This window comes from Chaetomium fimeti, assembly GCF_033439085.1.
Source record: "Chaetomium fimeti strain CBS 168.71 chromosome Unknown B0H64scaffold_9, whole genome shotgun sequence".
Lineage (NCBI taxonomy): Eukaryota > Fungi > Ascomycota > Sordariomycetes > Sordariales > Chaetomiaceae > Chaetomium > Chaetomium fimeti.
In genome coordinates, this window is record NW_026944337.1 from 259,531 (window position 1) to 276,863 (window position 17,333).

The following is a 17,333-nucleotide window of genomic DNA, read 5'->3' on the forward strand; positions in this document are numbered from 1 at the left end:
GATAATGCGAAAATGAAGAAGGAAAAGAAGAAAGGGAAAAAAGGTAAATACAGCTGAAGAGGAAAGCCAAAGAATGGAATACGCAGTGGTATCAATAACGGTGTCGTTCAAATCGTGAAAAAAAAAAGTATCGCGCACTCCATCTCTCTCTGGCTCTCCTCGACCGTGGCCGCCTAGGCCATAGTCAGGAAGCTATCCTGTCCCTCAATGTCGGGGCTCTGTCCCTCGGCAACCGCCTTGAGCCCGACATCGTTCAGCGGCAGGATGCGGCCGCCGGTGTCCTTGCCCGAGGCGAGGCGGGCCATCTCGCGGCGGATGCCGTGGTTGACGGCGTCGAGCACCGTGTCGACCAGCTTGCGCGGCTTGTACTTGGGCTCGGTGCCCGGCTGGTAGACACCCGTCTTGACGAGGATGCTGTACCACTCGTTCTCCGAGATGGCGTCCATGGCGTTGGTGCCGCGGATGTCCGACTCGGGCGTGTCGCCGACAAAGTACACGGTGGCAGGCGGCTTCGTCTGGCGCAGGCCGTGCTGCGTCGCCCGCCACTGCTGCAGGAGGCGGGTGGCGAACTCGAACGTCGACACCTGCGGCTTGCCGAAGGCGTGCGTCTTGAGCTTCTTGCCGCCCGTCGTGTCCTCGAAGACGGTCTCGACGATGCGCCGCAGCGCACCCATGCCGAGGCGGGCGTGTTCGTGGGCCGCCGACCACAAGACGTCGTTGTGGCTGAAGTAGATGGGCGGACCCTCGTCAAAAGTCTCGGAGCGCGTCTCGAGCCTGCCGCCCTTGGATTGGGCGATGTCGAGGATGATCTGCAGGTCCGACGCCCAGTCGCGCGAGTCGGCAAAGACGAAGATGGCCTCGATGACAATGTCGGAGAGCTTCTCGGCGCCGTGGCGCGCGAGCAGGTCCCGCGAGTTGGCGTGCTCCTTGTCGGTGAGCTTGCGGAAGGGGGCAGTGTGCGCGTTGGCCTTGAGGATGTCGCCGGGGGTGACGACGTCGCGGAAGCCGTACGACTCGGCCACGTCGCGGCACTTCTCACCCTCGCCGCCGACGACCAGGACGGTGCCGTACCGGTCGGCGAACTCCCTCATGGGGGTGTGGCCGCAGATGAACTGACCGGGCCTGACGTCGATCTCGAGCTGTTCCGAGAGGTCGTGGCAGCGTTCCGTCTCGAACTTGCCGCCGCCGTTGGTCAGGAAGATGTAGGGACTGGGGTCGAGGTTAGTATCTGTCTCGAAAAGGTAACCGGTGGGGTTACTGCGGAGTGATGTTCGACTTACACCTTGACGCCCCACTCATTCTCGCCGTTGAGGACCTTCATGGCCTCAACAGCCTCGGGGATCGGACGCCCGCCGCGGATGAGCACGCCGTCGATGTCGAAGGCGAAGGCAAAGTTGTCGGCCACGTCCTCGACCATGGGTGTGATCGGGACGGTGGTAGGCGTGGCCGGGCTCAGGGGCGAGGGTGACTCGACGCCCGCCGTGGCAGCACTCACGTCGGTGGCAGAGCTGGACGCCGACAGCGAGGGGGACAGCACTTCGTCTTCGCCCGGCTCCTGGACGCCCATCTCGTCGAGCTTCCTCCGGGCATCGTCGAAGGCATCAGCAAAGCTGCTGCTCGACGCCTGCCGGGGGCACATGGAGGGCCGCTGGGGAGGGATTGGGAGAGACATGTTGAAGGTAGTAGTTGAATGAAGGAATGACTAGTGTCTGTGTCTGCCGGTAAACCAAAGGAAGGAAGGAGGGCGTGTTTGCATATCCGACTCAACGACAACTGATGCTGCTGATGTGGGCTGGACTAATCCGAACATGGTGGACTCTCTGGCCCGGGGAGCCGTCCCTTATATAGGCCGAAGCCATCTACAAGCCGCTCGCCGCTCGCCTTCGATAACAACGGAGGAACACATGGTGGTGGGGCATTCCCTGCCGTGCAATCAGCGCGCGTCGAGACGGCACAAAACAGGGTCCCATCCAAGGCCGGCCCTTGTGAAGGTGGTGGATACCCAGTGATACCAAAGGGGGCGCGGGGCAGGGGAGCACCGTTAGTGGAGATGGTATTTCATCATCTCACTGACTCTCGTCCGAAATATTGTGAAGGCTGGGGATTGGTCGCCCCCTTCGAACATCATCTCGAATGAGTGGGAACCGTCATCGCTTCTGTCAGAGGTCCTGCAGTCCAAACTTCCATTCCATAGCACCCACTCGCCCCGGGACCCACAGGCCGAGGTGGCTCAGGTGGTGAGCAGTGGTGAGATAATTCTGCCACCCATAGCCCCATCAAAAAAAAACACACCCCACCGCGGGGTATCAACAGGGCTCACTTGGGTATCCAGGGTCCGAGCATGTGGATGGCGGGTGGTGTGTGGGTGTGCACGGTATAGGCCAGCGGTGAACCGGGGCCTCAGCGAAGAGGGGGGGTGGACAGTGCGAGCCAAGGCGGATAAGACGGCGATTAGGGCGGGCGAGTGAGCTTTATGGAAGGCCCTGACTGGGAAATAAACGACGGCGGCAGCAGGCGGCTCCTTTAGTGCTCACCGTACCATTAACCGCGCACAGCGAAGTTGTCCGTGGCGGCTCGACGTTACAAGTATGAGGCGAAAGCGTGAATATCCTCGAGGAGGAGGGGCGGGTGAAGATCAGGGACGAGGACGAATTGGACGCTCGAACGTGGTCTTGGTGTTTCCTGTTACTGCCCGTCGTCAACACACCGGCTCCAATAACCGCAAAGGGAAGAATTTTCTGATTTTGGCCCGCCAGGCACAGATCTCACCTTGAGCACTTTCCACGGTGAAACACAGTGTTAATGCCGCGCTTCCAGGGTCCTGCATGCGTCCATACTGTGAAGCGAACGCCCGGAAAACACGGCGGCGGTTTGGGCGCCAAGTCGCCGCGTCGGCTGCAGTGTCGATCCCCATGACGTCAGAAGTTATTCGTCAGTGAATGAGCTTTCGCCCGCAGTGGGACCCGACTGCGTGAGAAACACTGTGAGGCATTCCCTGATAGGGGGCGACACCCAAGCAGAGAGCCTGAACGAGCCCCCTAGCGCCCCTCTGCCTGCCGGCCAGCAGGCGGAGAACAGGCTCGTTGGCCGAAGATCTTGGCCCGTCCCATTCCGTGCCGGCCTCTTCCGTGTTGGCCATCCGGTCGGCACCGTGTGCATTCTGCCAAGCTGCGAGGCACCGCATGCAGGGACTGCACGCTGCCATTGGAGGGCTGCCAATCAATTCCCACGGACGGACGGGACGCTTGTGAACTATCGACAGTGCTGTGGGCACGGTGGATCACTATCAGGCCATGCCATGTGAAGCGATGGTGTCCGAGGCCTCCAGGAATAGCATCTGGGCTGTCCCGTGTGTGCCCGTCTTCTGTCAGACCGTTGCCTGTACGGGCAATATGTCGATCCATGTTGTGAGACGCCAACCTTTGTCAAGGGTTCAGTGGGTGAAACGTTGCCTCCTGTGAGTCGCAGAAAAGAGAAAGAAGAACCAAGGCAGCGATGCGGCAATTCTGTCGGCCGGCATCGAGCTCTCGTCATGGCCGCCGGATCGGGGACGGGAGAGGCGCCAGGCCTCATCGTCAAGGGCGAGTACTTCGTATGGACATGCGTGTCGGTGTGTGGGCTAGCCAAGTGTCTGCTCCAGCCATGACCCCGACGTTTTGTTTATGCAGCAACTTGGCAACTAGGCGTCGTCAGGGCTCCATTGATGTCGAACGAGGACGAGGCCACCCGAGGCGCGGGAGTCGTTCTCCGTATGCTTTGGAGTTTGGATGACCCTCTCCACCTCCGAAACAGATCGGCCGATGCTCGAAAAGTGTCCAGTTCTGCTTCCCCGCGATCCTGTGCATGAACGAGAACGAAATGGAGATGGGGACTAGGAGGGGCGGGACGGTGGTTAGCCGGCCTTACGACAGCGGCCATCGCTGAAAGCCGTGATGGGATGTCAAGAGCGCGTTCGACCTGCCCGATCTCGATCAATACCCGAGGTTCTCCGCCTTTTGTTCTTCCAGGCCGGTCCTTGGACACTTCAAGAACAAATCAGGGATGCAACGAGAGGGGTTGACGGTGGAACCGTATCTTTCCCCATACCCATCAGAGGCCCATATCTCTCCTGCCGATCGAGAAACCTCCCCATGGGGAAGTCGCCAGCCAGCCGGCATCCTCCACCGCCGCTTGCCGTTTCTCCCGATCGACCAGTGCTTCCTCGGCGCTCATATCCCAGAATGCGGGCACCTCCGCCCGGTCAACCCGCAGCCAACCCTTCCAATCGACCGTGACGGCAACCTGGGCGGAGGCCGCAGCGGACGCACTGCCCGAAGGATTCAGCCCGCCTCCGATGACAATGGTGCCCCACCATTCCCGGCCGCGGCTCCGGTGTGATCCATAGAGCATATGCTCCTCGATGGAGCCGACACATCCGGCTATGTGCGTAGAGTTTCCGCGTGCCGCGCGTAGGACGTGGACGTGATCCAGGTCGGCACGCTGAAGGGCCGCTCTGGGTTTCGGCTCGAGGGTCATCGAACCCGCAGCGGTAGCCCCTTCAATGGGTGTAGACAGAAGCCGCAACGGGTCGAAGCGCCCCTCAAAGTCGACAACGGCCACTGCCTTCTCGTGAGGCGGTGCGATTAGAGTTGCCACTAAAACGTACAGCAACTCGTAAGGGCGGCCGCTAAGTGCCAGCGGCGCTGACTGAGTTGCCCGAAAATGGCGGTTGACGAGATCGTTGAGCGGGTCAATTGGAAATAATGGCAGCCGTGCAATTGATGCGGGTGTATTTCCAGCGTTGCTGTCGTTGGCGTTGTCACCGGTGGCTCGGAGTAGACTTGAGCGGAGGGAAGCAAGGACCTGAATCGGAGGCGCGTCAGGAAATTTATCACGTCCGTACTTTCATCCATCCAACCTTTCAACCTTCCATCGCGATTAAAAATAAAATATCCGTCGGCGCCAGCCACGTACCTCGTCCAAGGTTGTCTCCTCAATCTCTCCGAGCACGCGAGAGCCGAGACCCGCGGCGGTCGTGCTTCGCATCGTCTGGTTTCCCGTCAACCGTTGCACCCCGCTGTTCCGATGGCGCCGCCCTGCCCCAATTTTCCAGCCCGGCAGCTGTCGGCCGCCGCTCAAATCGGAGACGATGGCAAAGTCCGGAAAACAGAAGATGGCCGCCGGATCGATCTGGCGCGAAATTGCGAGCTATTCAGTCTCGTGCAGTACGAATGCATCGTGCGGCATCCCGAACTAGTCGACAGTCCGGTGCAGTGCTGGCCGGTTCAACGGTGGTTTCGCCGGTGGGTGTGATTCTTGGCTTCCCTCGGATTGGCGGTAGCCCCTGGCGGGTCACACGGATCTTTATTCTGATGTCGTGGAATCCATTGGTGTGCTGATGCAGAGTTTAGATGTCAGGACAAAAACGGCAGCTTTACGGCAGAGACGACGGCTTGGGAAGGAACGGTGGCGGCCACTACCCCAACCGAGGGTCTGCCGGAGGGACAAGGCGCACACATTTTAACGGCTGCATCGCAGGCTGCTGCAAAGAGCAATAGGTAGATCTGGCTGAAACATGCATCTTTCTCTTTCTCTTTTTCCGAGCAGTTTCCAAATCATGTCGTCTCGCGGAACCGTCATAAACATCCAGCCAAGGAAACGGACAAGGGTCTGTCCACTGACTCAATTGCCGGCCTGTCTATCCGTATGATACACCAGCGATCCCCAGGCTCTCGTACCTCACTACACGGCCAGAATCCCTCTTCTCGTGGTGTCGTTTATTCGCGTTCCTGCCCAATCATTCTGCCCGAAACCCTTAAGCTCCTATCTTCGCAGCGCGCTCCTCCTCCAGCTTCTTGTAGAAGTTGTCGCGGGCGTCTCTCCGCGGAACGTGGTAGCCGTACCTAGAACAAAATTAGATATCGTGGTCGGGCACTCGGGTTTATGGGTCGTGGTACCAGAAAGCGTTGCCAAAGACGAGCCCGAGGCCTGTCGAAAGTTAGTTACCCCTCCAAAATCCTGGCCCAGATGCAACTCCGTCTGGGGAAGGATTTCGCGCGAACTCACCGAGGGCAATTCCGAGATCAGTGATGAGGCCCCGGCGGAGCATCTAGAGTCCAGCCATCGTCAGCATTTGTTCCCACAGCTTTCTCGTTGGGCGGGCGGGGCAGCGGCAATTGGCGGCCATTGGGCCGACCGAGGCAGGGGGGAACACATACACCGGTAATGGGTTTGACGGCCATTTTTTCGGAGGTTGTTTATGGGCGCGCGGTGAGCGGAGAGGTTCTCGTGGGCTGTCGGCAATCGTGCGTTGCGGTGTTTGACGACATTCGGCTTCGAATTGGAGCTTCAAGCATGGCCTGATGTTCGAGCTAAGCTTCACGTGATCTTGCGGCACCTCCCGGTAATTCTTGCAGGATTATGTAATACGCACGACGATCGAGTCCACGATCCAGAAGGCCAAGAAATTGATTGTCCCTCGTTCAAAAATACCGATAAATATTGGGCAAACTTCCACCCACTTGCGAAAAATCGAAACTAAAACGACACTGAATTATGGCCGGGTAGAACAAGTGCCGTAGTAGGACCGTAATAGTGCCTCATTCACCAAATCCAAGGTCTATGTGGACCAAGTCGGAGCCACCAAGACTTCACTCGAGCCCTTCCTCGCTGGAACGTCTCGTGTGACAAATGAAGTAAACGGCATGCGTAGAGCATTTCGAGAGTTCAATTTACAGATTAGGAAACATACATAGACACCAACCCTCTCTCTCACTAACTACAGCTACCCGTAAATCCACACAGTATTCGAACTACAGCCATGGAACCTCCTCCCCTCAGATCTAGCAATAATCTGAACGAACAATGACGTTCCACTGGTCAGGATGGAAAACCTGTCCCGCAACCATCGTCGTGCCCCAGTTGTTGGTCGCACACCTGGTGATGACGTAGCTAAGACCGTCCGCGATGCGCGCGAACGAATCGAGATAGAGTTCATCCTTTCTCTGAGAGGCCACATGCTGGGTCAGCCAAAACTGAACTTCAACATAAACCAAAACACAAACCCCCCCATGCAGAAGAGGAGACCAAAACTCACATCATTACAGATATAAACCGCCGCACCATACGAGCAGCTAACCCGACTGCACATCCCGGGCCCCGGCGGCACGCGCACCTCGCCGATGATGCTCTGCAGGTAGCGCATGCCCTCCCAGTAGGCCGCCATGTGGGCGTAGGGCAGCGGCCCGCCGCAGTAGTAGCTGCCGCCGCTGAAGTCGATGTTGCGCCGCGCGACCGTCGCCGTCGGCGTGTCCGCGTCCGCGTCGAACTGCTGCGGGGCGTTGCGTGCTGCTGTTTCTCCTTGTCCGGGTCTGGTCGAAGCGCTGTGTTGTTGTTTCTGTGGGTGTCCCAACTGGCGTAGCTGGGCGACGAGCGTCTCGATCGTGCCGTTGACAATGACGGTGTGGCCGGGGTAGTCTTCGACGCGCCATTCGGCGTCGCTGTACTGGGTTGCTTGGGCCGGGCTGGGGGCGGCGAGGGCCTGGGGATGGTGTTGCGGGTTAGTCTCCTATTCTGCTTCCCGGGGGCCTGGTGAGGTACAGGAAAAGGGAAGGGTGGGGACGTACGCCCATGAAGAAGGTGGCGGCGGCAACGACTGCGAGCTTCATGTTGAACGAGCGGTGGTTTTTGCGTGGTCTGGTAGAAGACTTGTGCGTGCAACGGTCTGAGTCTCGGGGCTGGGGGTGCTGGTGGCTGAGGAAGAAAGGGGCGGTGGACAGGGTGAAAGCATCGATACTTATAGACCACAAAACGGAGGCTGCTCTGGAATCGAAGCCGTTGATCTTGCTGTTGGCAAGGGTGGAATGATCAGCGCTGCGTTTGACTGGGGAAGTCAGCCGCCTATTCACGTTTCCTTATGTCTCTATCTTCAACTCGCTCGCCCAATGGCGTTGGCCACGGACGGAATGCTTTTAGCAGACTTTTATGCGCGAGTTACAAAGCCACCGTTGATGTGGTCGTTGTTTGCCTTGCTTTCAGCCGGGCCTTGCGTCGGGCTGCGGGTATAAATAGACAACAGCTGCCGAAAAGGGGTATGAATAGCGGGATGATAAAGCAAACACCACAACTTCTTAGTCTTTCAAAGTGCAGGCAATTCATAACCCCAACGGCCGAGAAAGCTTTCTCGCACGAGTGGGTCAAAGTTTTCGATTTGAATTCCTTCATAAAGATGTGAGGCGGCATAGAAGCAGCCGAAAGGGCAGGGTTATGGCTGGTCAGCGGAGTTCCATCTTCTCGTGATCCCCTCCGCTGCGCTCTTTGTCCCTTTTTTCTTCGCAACTCCAGCGCTCCTTGCAGTGCCCAGGTACCTCCTGACGCCGTCTGGCGTACACAGCCATGCCTCGGGCCCCGGCATACGTAGGGTCAACAACCGCCGTGGCGTCTTTTAGGCTTAAGGACGGCGCGAGCCCTTCTCCAGGGTGTAACTCAGCCAAAGCGTCCCGCACAGTTTCAACGAAGACGTGATGGGTTCCGTTCTGGCCCCCTAACAGCACCAGGCCAGGCGGCTGCTGCCCTTGGTCACCCCCCCGCACCAGCTCAACAATGCGCGACCGAACATGAGCCCAGTAGTCGGACTCGGAGGCAAACCCATCCTGAGCATCCAAACCGGCACGAAAGTCCATGACCCGCGGACCGTCGCGGACCCACCGCGGGAAAGCCGTGCCCATGACGTCCAGCGACGCGTACAGGGCGTGACCGGTGAGCGAGACAAACAAGGTGAGACGGGATGGGAGGGCGTCTTCCTCGAACCAACACTCGAAGAGATCCGCGTATGAGGCGCAAAGCCCGTAGCCGTTGCCCGCGATCGCCGCCCGGGACTGGACGACGTGCTTCGGTTGGAAGAGCCTGCTGTCGGGCTCTGCAAACCAGTTGCGCAGGCCAGCATGCGAGAGCGCATCGTCTAGGTCTAGCGGTGTCAGCGCGGGGATGGACGGGAACGTGATAGCGATGAGATCGACCGAGTGTAATGGGGCAAGCGTCTTCATCGTGGCTGACTTGAGGTCTGCGAGCAGCGAAGCCAACACGCCCACGTCGAGGTGATCGTGGGAAGCCGAATGGGCTTTGTTTCCGAGGAAGTCCAATATCCCAAGGTCTCGGCGAGCTAATTTCTAAGGTTCGATGGCGAGCGGTTGGGAAGCGGACAGAGCACAAGATGCAGCTAGCTAGGTAGTGTAACGTGGCTCGGATGTTTGGACCTTGTGGCTGAACACTTCTATGTTCATACCTGTAACTAGATAGGTATGTCACTACCCACGTACCACCCGACCTACATAGTAGGGACCCATCATCAACCAACAAGCCGCACTAGAACGTTCCTGATCCTTCGTGGGGGCCCTGCACCAGGGCCCTCGACCACGCTTGACCTTCGGGGTGCTATATTATCTTTTAATACTGCGACCCTCCATGGCCGACTGTAAAGGGTCCGCTGCAACCTCACCTCACAACTTTACTCGCTTTCATCCTTTTTTGGACCCCACGTTGTTGGTTCAGACCTGCAGTGTTCCGCGCCTGTCATTTCAATATTGGAGCCTTGTCTACGCTCGCGCGTTATGGAACCGAACTATCTCACTGGAAACTTGGGGGCGGTTGTCGGAATCATTCGCAAACGAAGCCGTTGACGCCAAGTCGGTTGAAGGCGAGGGACGAACAACGGGGGCCAAACCAGACTGAATGGAGCATGCGGTTCGTTGTGCTTTTGCCGCACCTGCCTGGTATAAGAAGGGCCTGCTTCGTCCGAGGACGAGCAGCTTGTGCCCTCCCGTTCTGTAGAACCCATTCATCGCACGGCGCCAAACAACGATATGGGAAATACTTGTAGCACCACCACCGTCGTGGCAGGCGACAGCTGCGGTTCCTTGGCCAGCAGGTGCGGAGTTACAGCCGCCGACTTCTACCAGTACAATCCAAGCCCGACACTATGCTCAACACTCGCTGTCGGCCAAAAGGTCTGCTGCACTGCCGGCGGGCTACCCGTCCCGTCCCAGAATGAGGATGGCTCCTGTGCCTCATACACGGCCGTTGCCGGGGACACATGTTTTGTGATTGCCCTGAGCAACAGCATCACGGTTGCCAACCTGGAAGAGTGGAACACTCAAACCTGGGGTTGGGCAGGCTGTCGTTCCCTGCAACGCGGCCAAACCATCTGTCTTAGCACTGGGAGCCCGCCCATGCCCGCCGCTGTGGACGGTACCGTGTGTGGCCCCCAGGTCCCCGGAACGGCCAAACCCCCCTCAGGAACCGATATCTCGGGGCTGAATCCCTGCCCGCTTAACGCGTGCTGCAACATGTACGTCGCCAGAAGTGTTTAGAATCGAGTTCATGCCAACTCTGGAGCAGCTGGGGTCAGTGTGGTACCACGGCTGACTTCTGTACCGACACTGGCACAGGAGCTCCGGGAACGGCAGCGCCGGGGAGCAATGGATGCATCTCTAACTGTGGCACCGACATGGTCATTGGGGACCGGCCAGAGCAGTTCCATCGCATTGCTTACTTTGAAGCCTTCAACTTCGACCGGCCGTGTCTCAAGATGGACGTCGCGCAGATCGACACTTCGAAATACACCCATGTCCACTTTGCCTTTCTCGATCTTACTCCTGCCTTTGAGGTCGACATCGTTCGATACATGGAGCAATTCACCCGATTCACGAAGTTAACAGGGGTCAAACGAATTGTGAGTACCCTCTTCCCCCTTTATTACCACCATCACGTAAAGAAGGAGCTGGACTGTAGAGTGTGCTCTCCAGAGTCTCCTCTCGAGTCTCCGGAACCATGTTTGCTGCCGATGTGACGGCCTCTTGCTAACCCACCCTCTCTCTCGACCAGGTCTCCTTTGGGGGTTGGACCATGAGTACCAGCCTTGCCACCTACAACATTTTCCGCGATGCAGTCAAGCCCGAGAACAGGCAGACATTTGTGAGAAACCTGGTCAACTTTGTCAATGAGTGGGGCTTGGATGGCGTCGACATTGACTGGGAGTACCCTGGCGCACAAGACCTCCCCGAGATTCCGGCGGGTAGTCTCGACGATGGCAAAAACCTCGCCGCGTGCTTGGTGCTCCTCAGGGATCTCCTCAGCCCTGACAAGTCCCTATCCATCGCAACACCAGCGTCTTACTGGTACCTGAGGGGGTTCCCCATGGCCAAAATGGCAGCCTCGCTGGACTACATCGTTTACATGACTTACGACCTCCATGGCCAGTGGGACTACGGTAACGAGTGGGCTGATCCGGGCTGCCCTGCCGGGAACTGTCTCCGTTCGCACGTCAACCTGACCGAAACCATCAACGCCCTGTCCATGATCACCAAGGCGGACGTGCCCAGCAACAAGCTCGCCGTGGGGATTGCCAGCTACGGCCGTTCGTTCCAGATGACCACCCCAAACTGCACACGGCCCATGTGCACCTACACCGGCCCAGACTCGGGAGCGAAGCCCGGGCGGTGCACGCAGACTGCGGGCTACATAGCCGATGCCGAAATCACGAGATCATTGCCCAGAATAGCAACGCGCGGACCTCTCATGATGCGTCCAGCGACAGCGACATCTTGGTGTACGATTCGGTGCAGTGGGTGGCTTACATGAACAACACGACAAAGGCAGGCCGCGTTGCCCTCTACCAGCGCCTTAACATGTGGGGAGTGAGCGACTGGGCCGTGGACCTCCAAGCCTTTGTAGCGCCACCGACACCAACGCCACCTGGGTCTGCAGCGGCTGCACGCCCTTGAACCACGTCTGTGAAGGCGGTTCGTACGCCGACTGGGACCAGTGCTGGGCGAACTGCGAGGGCGGGCTGTGCTTGAAGAACGCTGGACAGGAGGGCATACTGTGCCAGTCATGCCCGTAGAGGTGGGATGGTGGCTGGCTCGAGTCAACCGGCGGGGCTTTAAAGAAAGATGGAGCGGGCAGGTGGCTGACAATGCTCTGGAAAGGGCCCACCATTAATTAGAAGGCAGTGGATGTTCTTTTCATCAGGGGGCAGCGGTTTATTCTATAGTTTGATACCAAGCACAGCGATACAGGCGGAAGGAAGCTAGCATGTACTTCAGGTGCCTGTTTGGATATAGACTAATAGCTAGCAATGTCTGAAAGTATAAGAGAGCCACTCACATATTCGACGCGTCGACGCTCTCCGACGGCGTGGTCACGAACGCGGCCGACGCCGACACCGTGACGCTAACCTCGCTCTTCAGCAACTCCCGGGCAGCGACCTGCTGCTCATGGGCACCGGCCGCGATGGCCTTCCTGGCGGCTTGGTCGACGGGGGCGACGCCGAAGCGGGACATCTCGGCCTCGAGCTGGGCCGTCTCGTCGCGGGCGCGGCTGGCGCGGGTCCGCAGCGTCCGCAGCATCTCCTGCTGCTTGGCCGACACCAGCGCCGCCACCTTGGCCGCCGCGTTCTCCGTGTACTTGGCCAGCCGCTCCTGCAGCTCCGGCATGCCGTCGTTGCGCGACGTGCCCTTGGACAGCTCGTAGCACAGCTCCACGCCGCCGATGATGTGGTCGCGGTGCACGAGCGAGTACATGGTGGCGATGTCCTGCAGGAGCGAGAAGTAGGCCTTGAGCTGCAGCGTCGACGCGTAGATGGTCTGCTTGTCGGGGTCCACGGCGGGGAGCACGCCCGAGCGCATGCCGCGCCGGGCTATCTTGCCGATGTCCCGCTCGAAGAGCTGGGCGCGCGGCATGACGAGCACGTCGATGACGGTGGTCAGCATGATGAAGAAGCGCTCCAGCCGGCCGATCTGCACGATCAGGTCCGCCAGCACCTCGATGCAGTCCCGCAGCACCGTCTTGATCTCCTCGAGCGTCTTGCCCGTCGACTGCAGCTTCTTGAGCTTGGCCTGGATCGTGGCCATGGCCTTGGCCGTGCGCTCCTGCTTGTCGATCGCCGCCTGGTACGCGTTCTCGGCGTTATCCAGCGCCGACTGCGCGATCTGCACCCCCTGCATCGCCGTGTTGAGCTGCGCCGTCTGCGCCGACAGGTCCGGCTGCGGGATCTGCACGTTACCAAAGGCGGTCGGTACGTTGGAGGAACCGGCCGCTTTTGCCGATGCCGCCAACTCGAGGATATCGTCGCGCGCCTTGCGGCACGTCGTCCTCCACTGCTTCACCACGTCCTCGGCGGGGTCCTTGGCGGCCGAGAGCTCGTTCTGCTTCCGGAGGTGCGCCTGTAGCTCCTCGGATAGCTTGATCAGCGCGGCGTATGCTCCTAGGAGCTTCTTGTTCGGTGCCGTGTCGGTCACGTCGATGTTGGCCTTCTGCCCCTTCAGGGTGCCGAGGATGTAGGCCAGACCTTGGGGAACGTCATCAGATTTAGTGGTGTCGTCGTCGTCCTTGGAAGTAGTGGTCTCCTTGAACTTGTCCCACTTGATTGTGCCCTTTTCGCCACCCAGATACTCGTAATAGTGGTTGACTAGGTTCTGGATGGTGGCCGCCGTCGCATACGCCGGGTCGGCGAGCGTTGGCGTCGTTGTTTGGGGCTTCCCGGAGGCGGCGGCCGTGTTCGAGGCTGCGGCTCCCGCCTGTCCGGCAGCTGTGCCGGCGGCCCACGCCGCCGGGTTCCTCGCATTGACTGCGGTGCTCATGATGCTGGGCAGCGCCTGCGCGAAGCTCGAGACGGCCGTCTGGAGGACCGACGCCCAAGGACCCGGGACCTTGTCGATCATGGTATCGAGGTTCTTTTGTTGTTTGTCGACGTTCTTGGACGCCCGAGTGACCTCCTTCTTGACCGCCTCAATCGCGGTGCCGGCGTGCGTCTCCTCAATCTTGGTCACAGCCTCATCGACTCTGGTCCTCTCGGCCTTGATCGCCGTCAGCCCCTTTTGATTTTCAGTGACGGCGTGCAGTTCGCCGACCATCCTTCCCCAGGTGCCGAACGCCTCGCGTATGTCGGCTGCGAGCTTTGCGCACGTTTTGGCATCGTTGGAGAAGTCATCAAGAGCGTCCTTGAAGTCTTCGTACTGGTCCTCGCCGAGTGTGGAGGGCCCCAGGCGTCGAAAGACCATGGGGATTCTCTCGTCACCGATGCGCTTGCTCGTCATCTGCAAGGCATCCATGTTCTGCCCCCGCGACGGTGAAAGCATGCCGTCCTCCGTTGTTACACACTGGGAAAGAGACATTGTTGTCAGCCAAAGGCACTCTTCGGGGGGTGGGCATCCGAGTACTTACCATCGACCAGACACGATCTCAGGGTGGGATTGGGGACATTTGTCATGTACTTGAAGCCATCGGTTGGCTTAGAGTCCGTGAGGGAGATCTTCTCAGCCGTCGCGTTTGATGCCGCCAGCCAGCAGGAACCCATCAACGACAAGGCAGTCGGCGCAGCACTCAGGAGCTCTCCCCAGTTGTGCTGGAATAGGGTAGATCCCTTGAGCTCATCAACGAACCTGTTTGACAGCTTCCCATATTGCTCCTTGGTAGCGGTGGTCTGTATCTCCTCGAAGCGTTTGAGCGCGTTGGAAGTCATCTTGGGCAAAACCCTAGGTTGGTTTGTAATGGGCAAGGGGCGAGCGAATACGGGGGGGGGACAGGTGGAAGAAGTGGGTTGCTTTGCAGAGGTTGACGGCCGTTTGGCTGGGAAACTGGGGGTTAATTTCGTTGGCAAAGACCACCTAGGGAGATTGTACTTATATACACCCCGAAGGATAGTTGTTGGATGTACCAAACCACCATCGGCGATCTGATGTTTGCTGCCGAGGTTCCGTCCAGTCCCCCTTCTCCTCCTCCTCCTTTACCCCCTCCTTCCCCTCGTTACTCTCTTTTCTGTCCCCCTCCATCTCCTCCGCGGAGGTAATTATTGCTTCTTTTTATTTTTACCGCGGGATCCGCGCCTCTGGGCGCCTTTGGACGCCTCCAGTCCATCCAGCCACAGGTTATCGCAAAGATGCAATGGAACCGAACCTATTGTAAAGAGGTTCAGCTAGCCACAGCGGGCCTACTCCGCACGTCGATCACCATAGTCCGTCCACTAGGGAGAGGTCGCGATAAACTTTTGCAGGTTGTGGGGATTTTGCAGCTTTCGGAATCACATTCAGCTCCCGTCTGCTTGCAGCATCTTGTCCGCATTACCCCTTTTGGGAGCGCACGCACGAACGCATGGGGTATCGTCCCAGTGTTGTCCCCAGTACTGGCGAATAGCATCCGGCTTCCGCCTCGATCTGTCACTGCGTGACTTGCTCGGCCATGCAGCGTCAAATGCAGAGAAGCCTAACATGGCCGCCCGATGCGGGTTTGGGAGGAGGTCGTCATGCGGTCGTCTCACCGACTTCCGCCACAGTTGTCTTTCTCGTTGACCTGAATTAACCTAGAGCGAGGTTGACGGGGGATGACAGCGCCGTGGGTTCCTCGTTCTCGGAGAATGTAAGTCACTCAACTATCACATATTCAGATATATAAGAATACACGACAACCACCTCCCTTCAGTCCCCATCTTGGTGTACATGTTCCCAATTCGAGGCTAGCTGCACTGCTTTGTTCAGCCTGCTGTCATCATCGCCCTTCTTACTCCGCCATCATGGTTAACAACTTTGATGATCTCACCGATTTCCTGCGGGGTGCCGCCGTCAGAGCTGGGGAGGGTTTTCTGAAGGCGGTCGCGCCTATAATCGAAACGGCCGTCGATGTGAGCAAGGATCTCGTTGCGGATAACTCGCTCGACCTGGCCAAAGCCGTGGACCTCAGCGGCGCTTTCATCCCAAGCAGTCCACTCGCGTTTGCCTCGGCTCTCCAGCTAGCCAGAACCCTCACGTCGGTCATCGCAGGGGATGAGGATAAAAGTGTCCTCGAGACAATCGGTGCGTCACATATGTTTCCTTCCGGAATACTCCTTTGGCTCCTTTCTGACCACCTCGTTTGTTTGCGCGTCTAGAACGGCTGGAGAAGCAAGTCGCCCCCTTCACGCAGCAAGCCGAGAATGTGCTGCAACAACTGGACGTCATCATCAAGACGGGCGAGCAGCTGGAGAAGGAGACCAACGAACGGGTCCGTAGCGCGGCCGTCTCCGCCTACCAGGCTCTCCAGGACGCCGTAGAAGGCGTGCTCAAGATCGAACGCGGCAACGCGCGTATCCAACGGGTCGACCCCAGCGTCCTGGCAAAGCTCGATTCGGCCGTTGCGAGCTTCGAGAACCTGCACAAGGTCAGCAGCACCAACGCGTGGAAGCTCGGTAAGGACTCGGCCGCGCTCATGTCGTTTGGCGACAACACCAAGACCTTCAAGGTCACGCTCGAGGAGGAGAGGCAAAAGCTGAAGACGCAAATCAAGAACAACATCGCGGCGAGGCAGCGGCACAAAGATCATGTGGAAAAGCTCAAGAAAGGCGAGAGCACGTACCGGTCTCGAGCGAGGACCGCAAGAGAGGAACTGGACGACGAGTGGAACAAGATCGGCTACGCCTTTAAGCCGTCGAGCCGCGACAAACAGAAGCTGATCTTGTCCAACGCGTCGAAGGCCCTGGAGGAAAACCTGAGGGAGCAAAAGGGGGTAGACAGCAAGATCCGCGGGCTGTACATGCTGGACACGCTGATCGGGTGGGCGATGCGGGCGCTGGACGTGGTGAAGGCGTCGGTGGAGCGGGTGGCCCAGGACTTCCAGGCCAAGTTCCAGCTGATCACGGACGCGCAGCAGACGTCGGACAAGCTGTTTGCGGGTCTGCTCGGGCTCGCCAACACGATCAAGGACACCAACTTCCGCACCTCGCGCGACAACTCCCTGCGCGTCGTCCTGGCTGTGCTGAGCCGCTACCATAAGCTCCGCTACGACTACACCTCGCTGGAGATCCCTGGGATCGAGGAGCGCCGGATCCACCGCGCCATCGTCGACCGGATGGGCAACGATGGCGCGAAGAAGCTACTGGAGCCGCCTAAGCCCGCTGATGACGACGACGATGCCATAAACCGTATGTAGGGAATCAATACTTTTGGGTCCACCAAAGATCATCCATGCTATAGGATTGCGAAGGCAAAGTCCCGAAGATGGACGCAGAGTAGGTCATGGCTATCGATATTGAACATAAATTTCTCGCGTCATTGAGATCGGAATACGTCAAGACGAGCAGTCTCTCGAGAGTCAAGGGCAACTGTGGGTATTAGTGACTTGTTGGCCCAGAAGGAGAATACGCGCTTACGTACAGTGTCCTGCCAACGGACTGGTAAAATTAAAGTAATTATCTGCGTACGAATAGAAGCGACAGTCTGCATGGTAGGTCTGATTCCGTTCCAATGGAACCAGGGGCCAGGCGGTGCATCGCGTGGCGGCGTGGTCGCGTATTGGCATGTTTGGTGCGTATCAGTGCGTTGAGTGCG

The 17,333-nt window shown here is 58.6% G+C and overlaps 7 protein-coding genes across 7 annotated transcripts; 2 read left to right on the forward strand and 5 right to left on the reverse strand.

Annotated features, from left to right (window-relative positions):
• Window positions 1-173: 173 nt before the first annotated feature.
• B0H64DRAFT_377688 (HAD-like domain-containing protein) lies at window positions 174-1,672 on the reverse strand (the record flags this gene model as incomplete). The annotated part of the gene is made up of 2 exons (XM_062802539.1): window positions 174-1,209; window positions 1,281-1,672. The coding sequence occupies 2 exons, from the start codon at window positions 1,670-1,672 to the stop codon at window positions 174-176; spliced, it is 1,428 nt and encodes a 475-aa protein (XP_062655002.1).
• Window positions 1,673-4,003: 2,331 nt separating this feature from the next.
• Window positions 4,004-5,383, reverse strand: B0H64DRAFT_246844 (uncharacterized protein). Its single transcript, XM_062799928.1, has 2 exons — window positions 4,954-5,383; window positions 4,004-4,842 (listed from the first exon to the last, which is right to left on the reverse strand). The coding sequence occupies exons 1-2, from the start codon at window positions 5,023-5,025 to the stop codon at window positions 4,090-4,092; spliced, it is 825 nt and encodes a 274-aa protein (XP_062655003.1). The 5' UTR covers window positions 5,026-5,383; the 3' UTR covers window positions 4,004-4,089.
• Window positions 5,384-6,537: 1,154 nt separating this feature from the next.
• On the reverse strand, window positions 6,538-7,770 carry B0H64DRAFT_246935 (uncharacterized protein). Its single transcript, XM_062799929.1, has 3 exons — window positions 7,605-7,770; window positions 7,076-7,519; window positions 6,538-6,983 (listed from the first exon to the last, which is right to left on the reverse strand). Exons 1-3 carry the CDS (start codon window positions 7,644-7,646, stop codon window positions 6,822-6,824), a joined length of 648 nt encoding a protein of 215 aa, XP_062655004.1. The 5' UTR covers window positions 7,647-7,770; the 3' UTR covers window positions 6,538-6,821.
• Window positions 7,771-8,252: 482 nt separating this feature from the next.
• B0H64DRAFT_330156 (uncharacterized protein) lies at window positions 8,253-9,071 on the reverse strand (the record flags this gene model as incomplete). The annotated part of the gene is made up of 1 exon (XM_062800918.1): window positions 8,253-9,071. A coding segment is annotated over one exon (819 nt), but the record flags the coding sequence as incomplete, so codon positions are not given.
• A 1,134-nt stretch (window positions 9,072-10,205) lies between these two features.
• Window positions 10,206-11,759, forward strand: B0H64DRAFT_420306 (glycoside hydrolase superfamily; the record flags this gene model as incomplete). Its single annotated transcript, XM_062805450.1, has 4 exons — window positions 10,206-10,324; window positions 10,375-10,708; window positions 10,861-11,474; window positions 11,537-11,759. The coding sequence occupies 4 exons, from the start codon at window positions 10,206-10,208 to the stop codon at window positions 11,757-11,759; spliced, it is 1,290 nt and encodes a 429-aa protein (XP_062655006.1).
• A 378-nt stretch (window positions 11,760-12,137) lies between these two features.
• B0H64DRAFT_469224 (uncharacterized protein) lies at window positions 12,138-13,616 on the reverse strand (the record flags this gene model as incomplete). The annotated part of the gene is made up of 1 exon (XM_062807789.1): window positions 12,138-13,616. The coding sequence occupies one exon, from the start codon at window positions 13,614-13,616 to the stop codon at window positions 12,138-12,140; it is 1,479 nt and encodes a 492-aa protein (XP_062655007.1).
• Window positions 13,617-15,508: 1,892 nt separating this feature from the next.
• B0H64DRAFT_469226 (uncharacterized protein) lies at window positions 15,509-17,018 on the forward strand (the record flags this gene model as incomplete). Its single annotated transcript, XM_062807790.1, has 3 exons — window positions 15,509-15,824; window positions 15,899-16,927; window positions 16,990-17,018. Exons 1-3 carry the CDS (start codon window positions 15,545-15,547, stop codon window positions 17,016-17,018), a joined length of 1,338 nt encoding a protein of 445 aa, XP_062655008.1. The 5' UTR covers window positions 15,509-15,544.
• Between the last annotated feature and the right edge of the window lie 315 nt (window positions 17,019-17,333).

What these genes read in the sequence shown, in the direction of transcription:
- B0H64DRAFT_246935 (XM_062799929.1), bottom strand. Translation starts at nt 7,646, where the DNA reads ATGAAGCTCGCAGTCGTTGCCGCCGCCACCTTCTTCATGGGC. An exon ending in CCGCCACCTTCTTCATGGGC is followed by an intron (nt 7,520 to 7,604) that starts GTACGTCCCCAC and finishes CACCATCCCCAG; the next exon opens with GCCCTCGCCGCCCCCAGCCC. An exon ending in CGGTTTATATCTGTAATGAT is followed by an intron (nt 6,984 to 7,075) that starts GTGAGTTTTGGT and finishes GTGGCCTCTCAG; the next exon opens with AGAAAGGATGAACTCTATCT.
- B0H64DRAFT_246844 (XM_062799928.1), bottom strand. Translation starts at nt 5,025, where the DNA reads ATGCGAAGCACGACCGCCGCGGGTCTCGGCTCTCGCGTGCTCGGAGAG. An exon ending in AGGAGACAACCTTGGACGAG is followed by an intron (nt 4,843 to 4,953) that starts GTACGTGGCTGG and finishes CCTCCGATTCAG; the next exon opens with GTCCTTGCTTCCCTCCGCTC.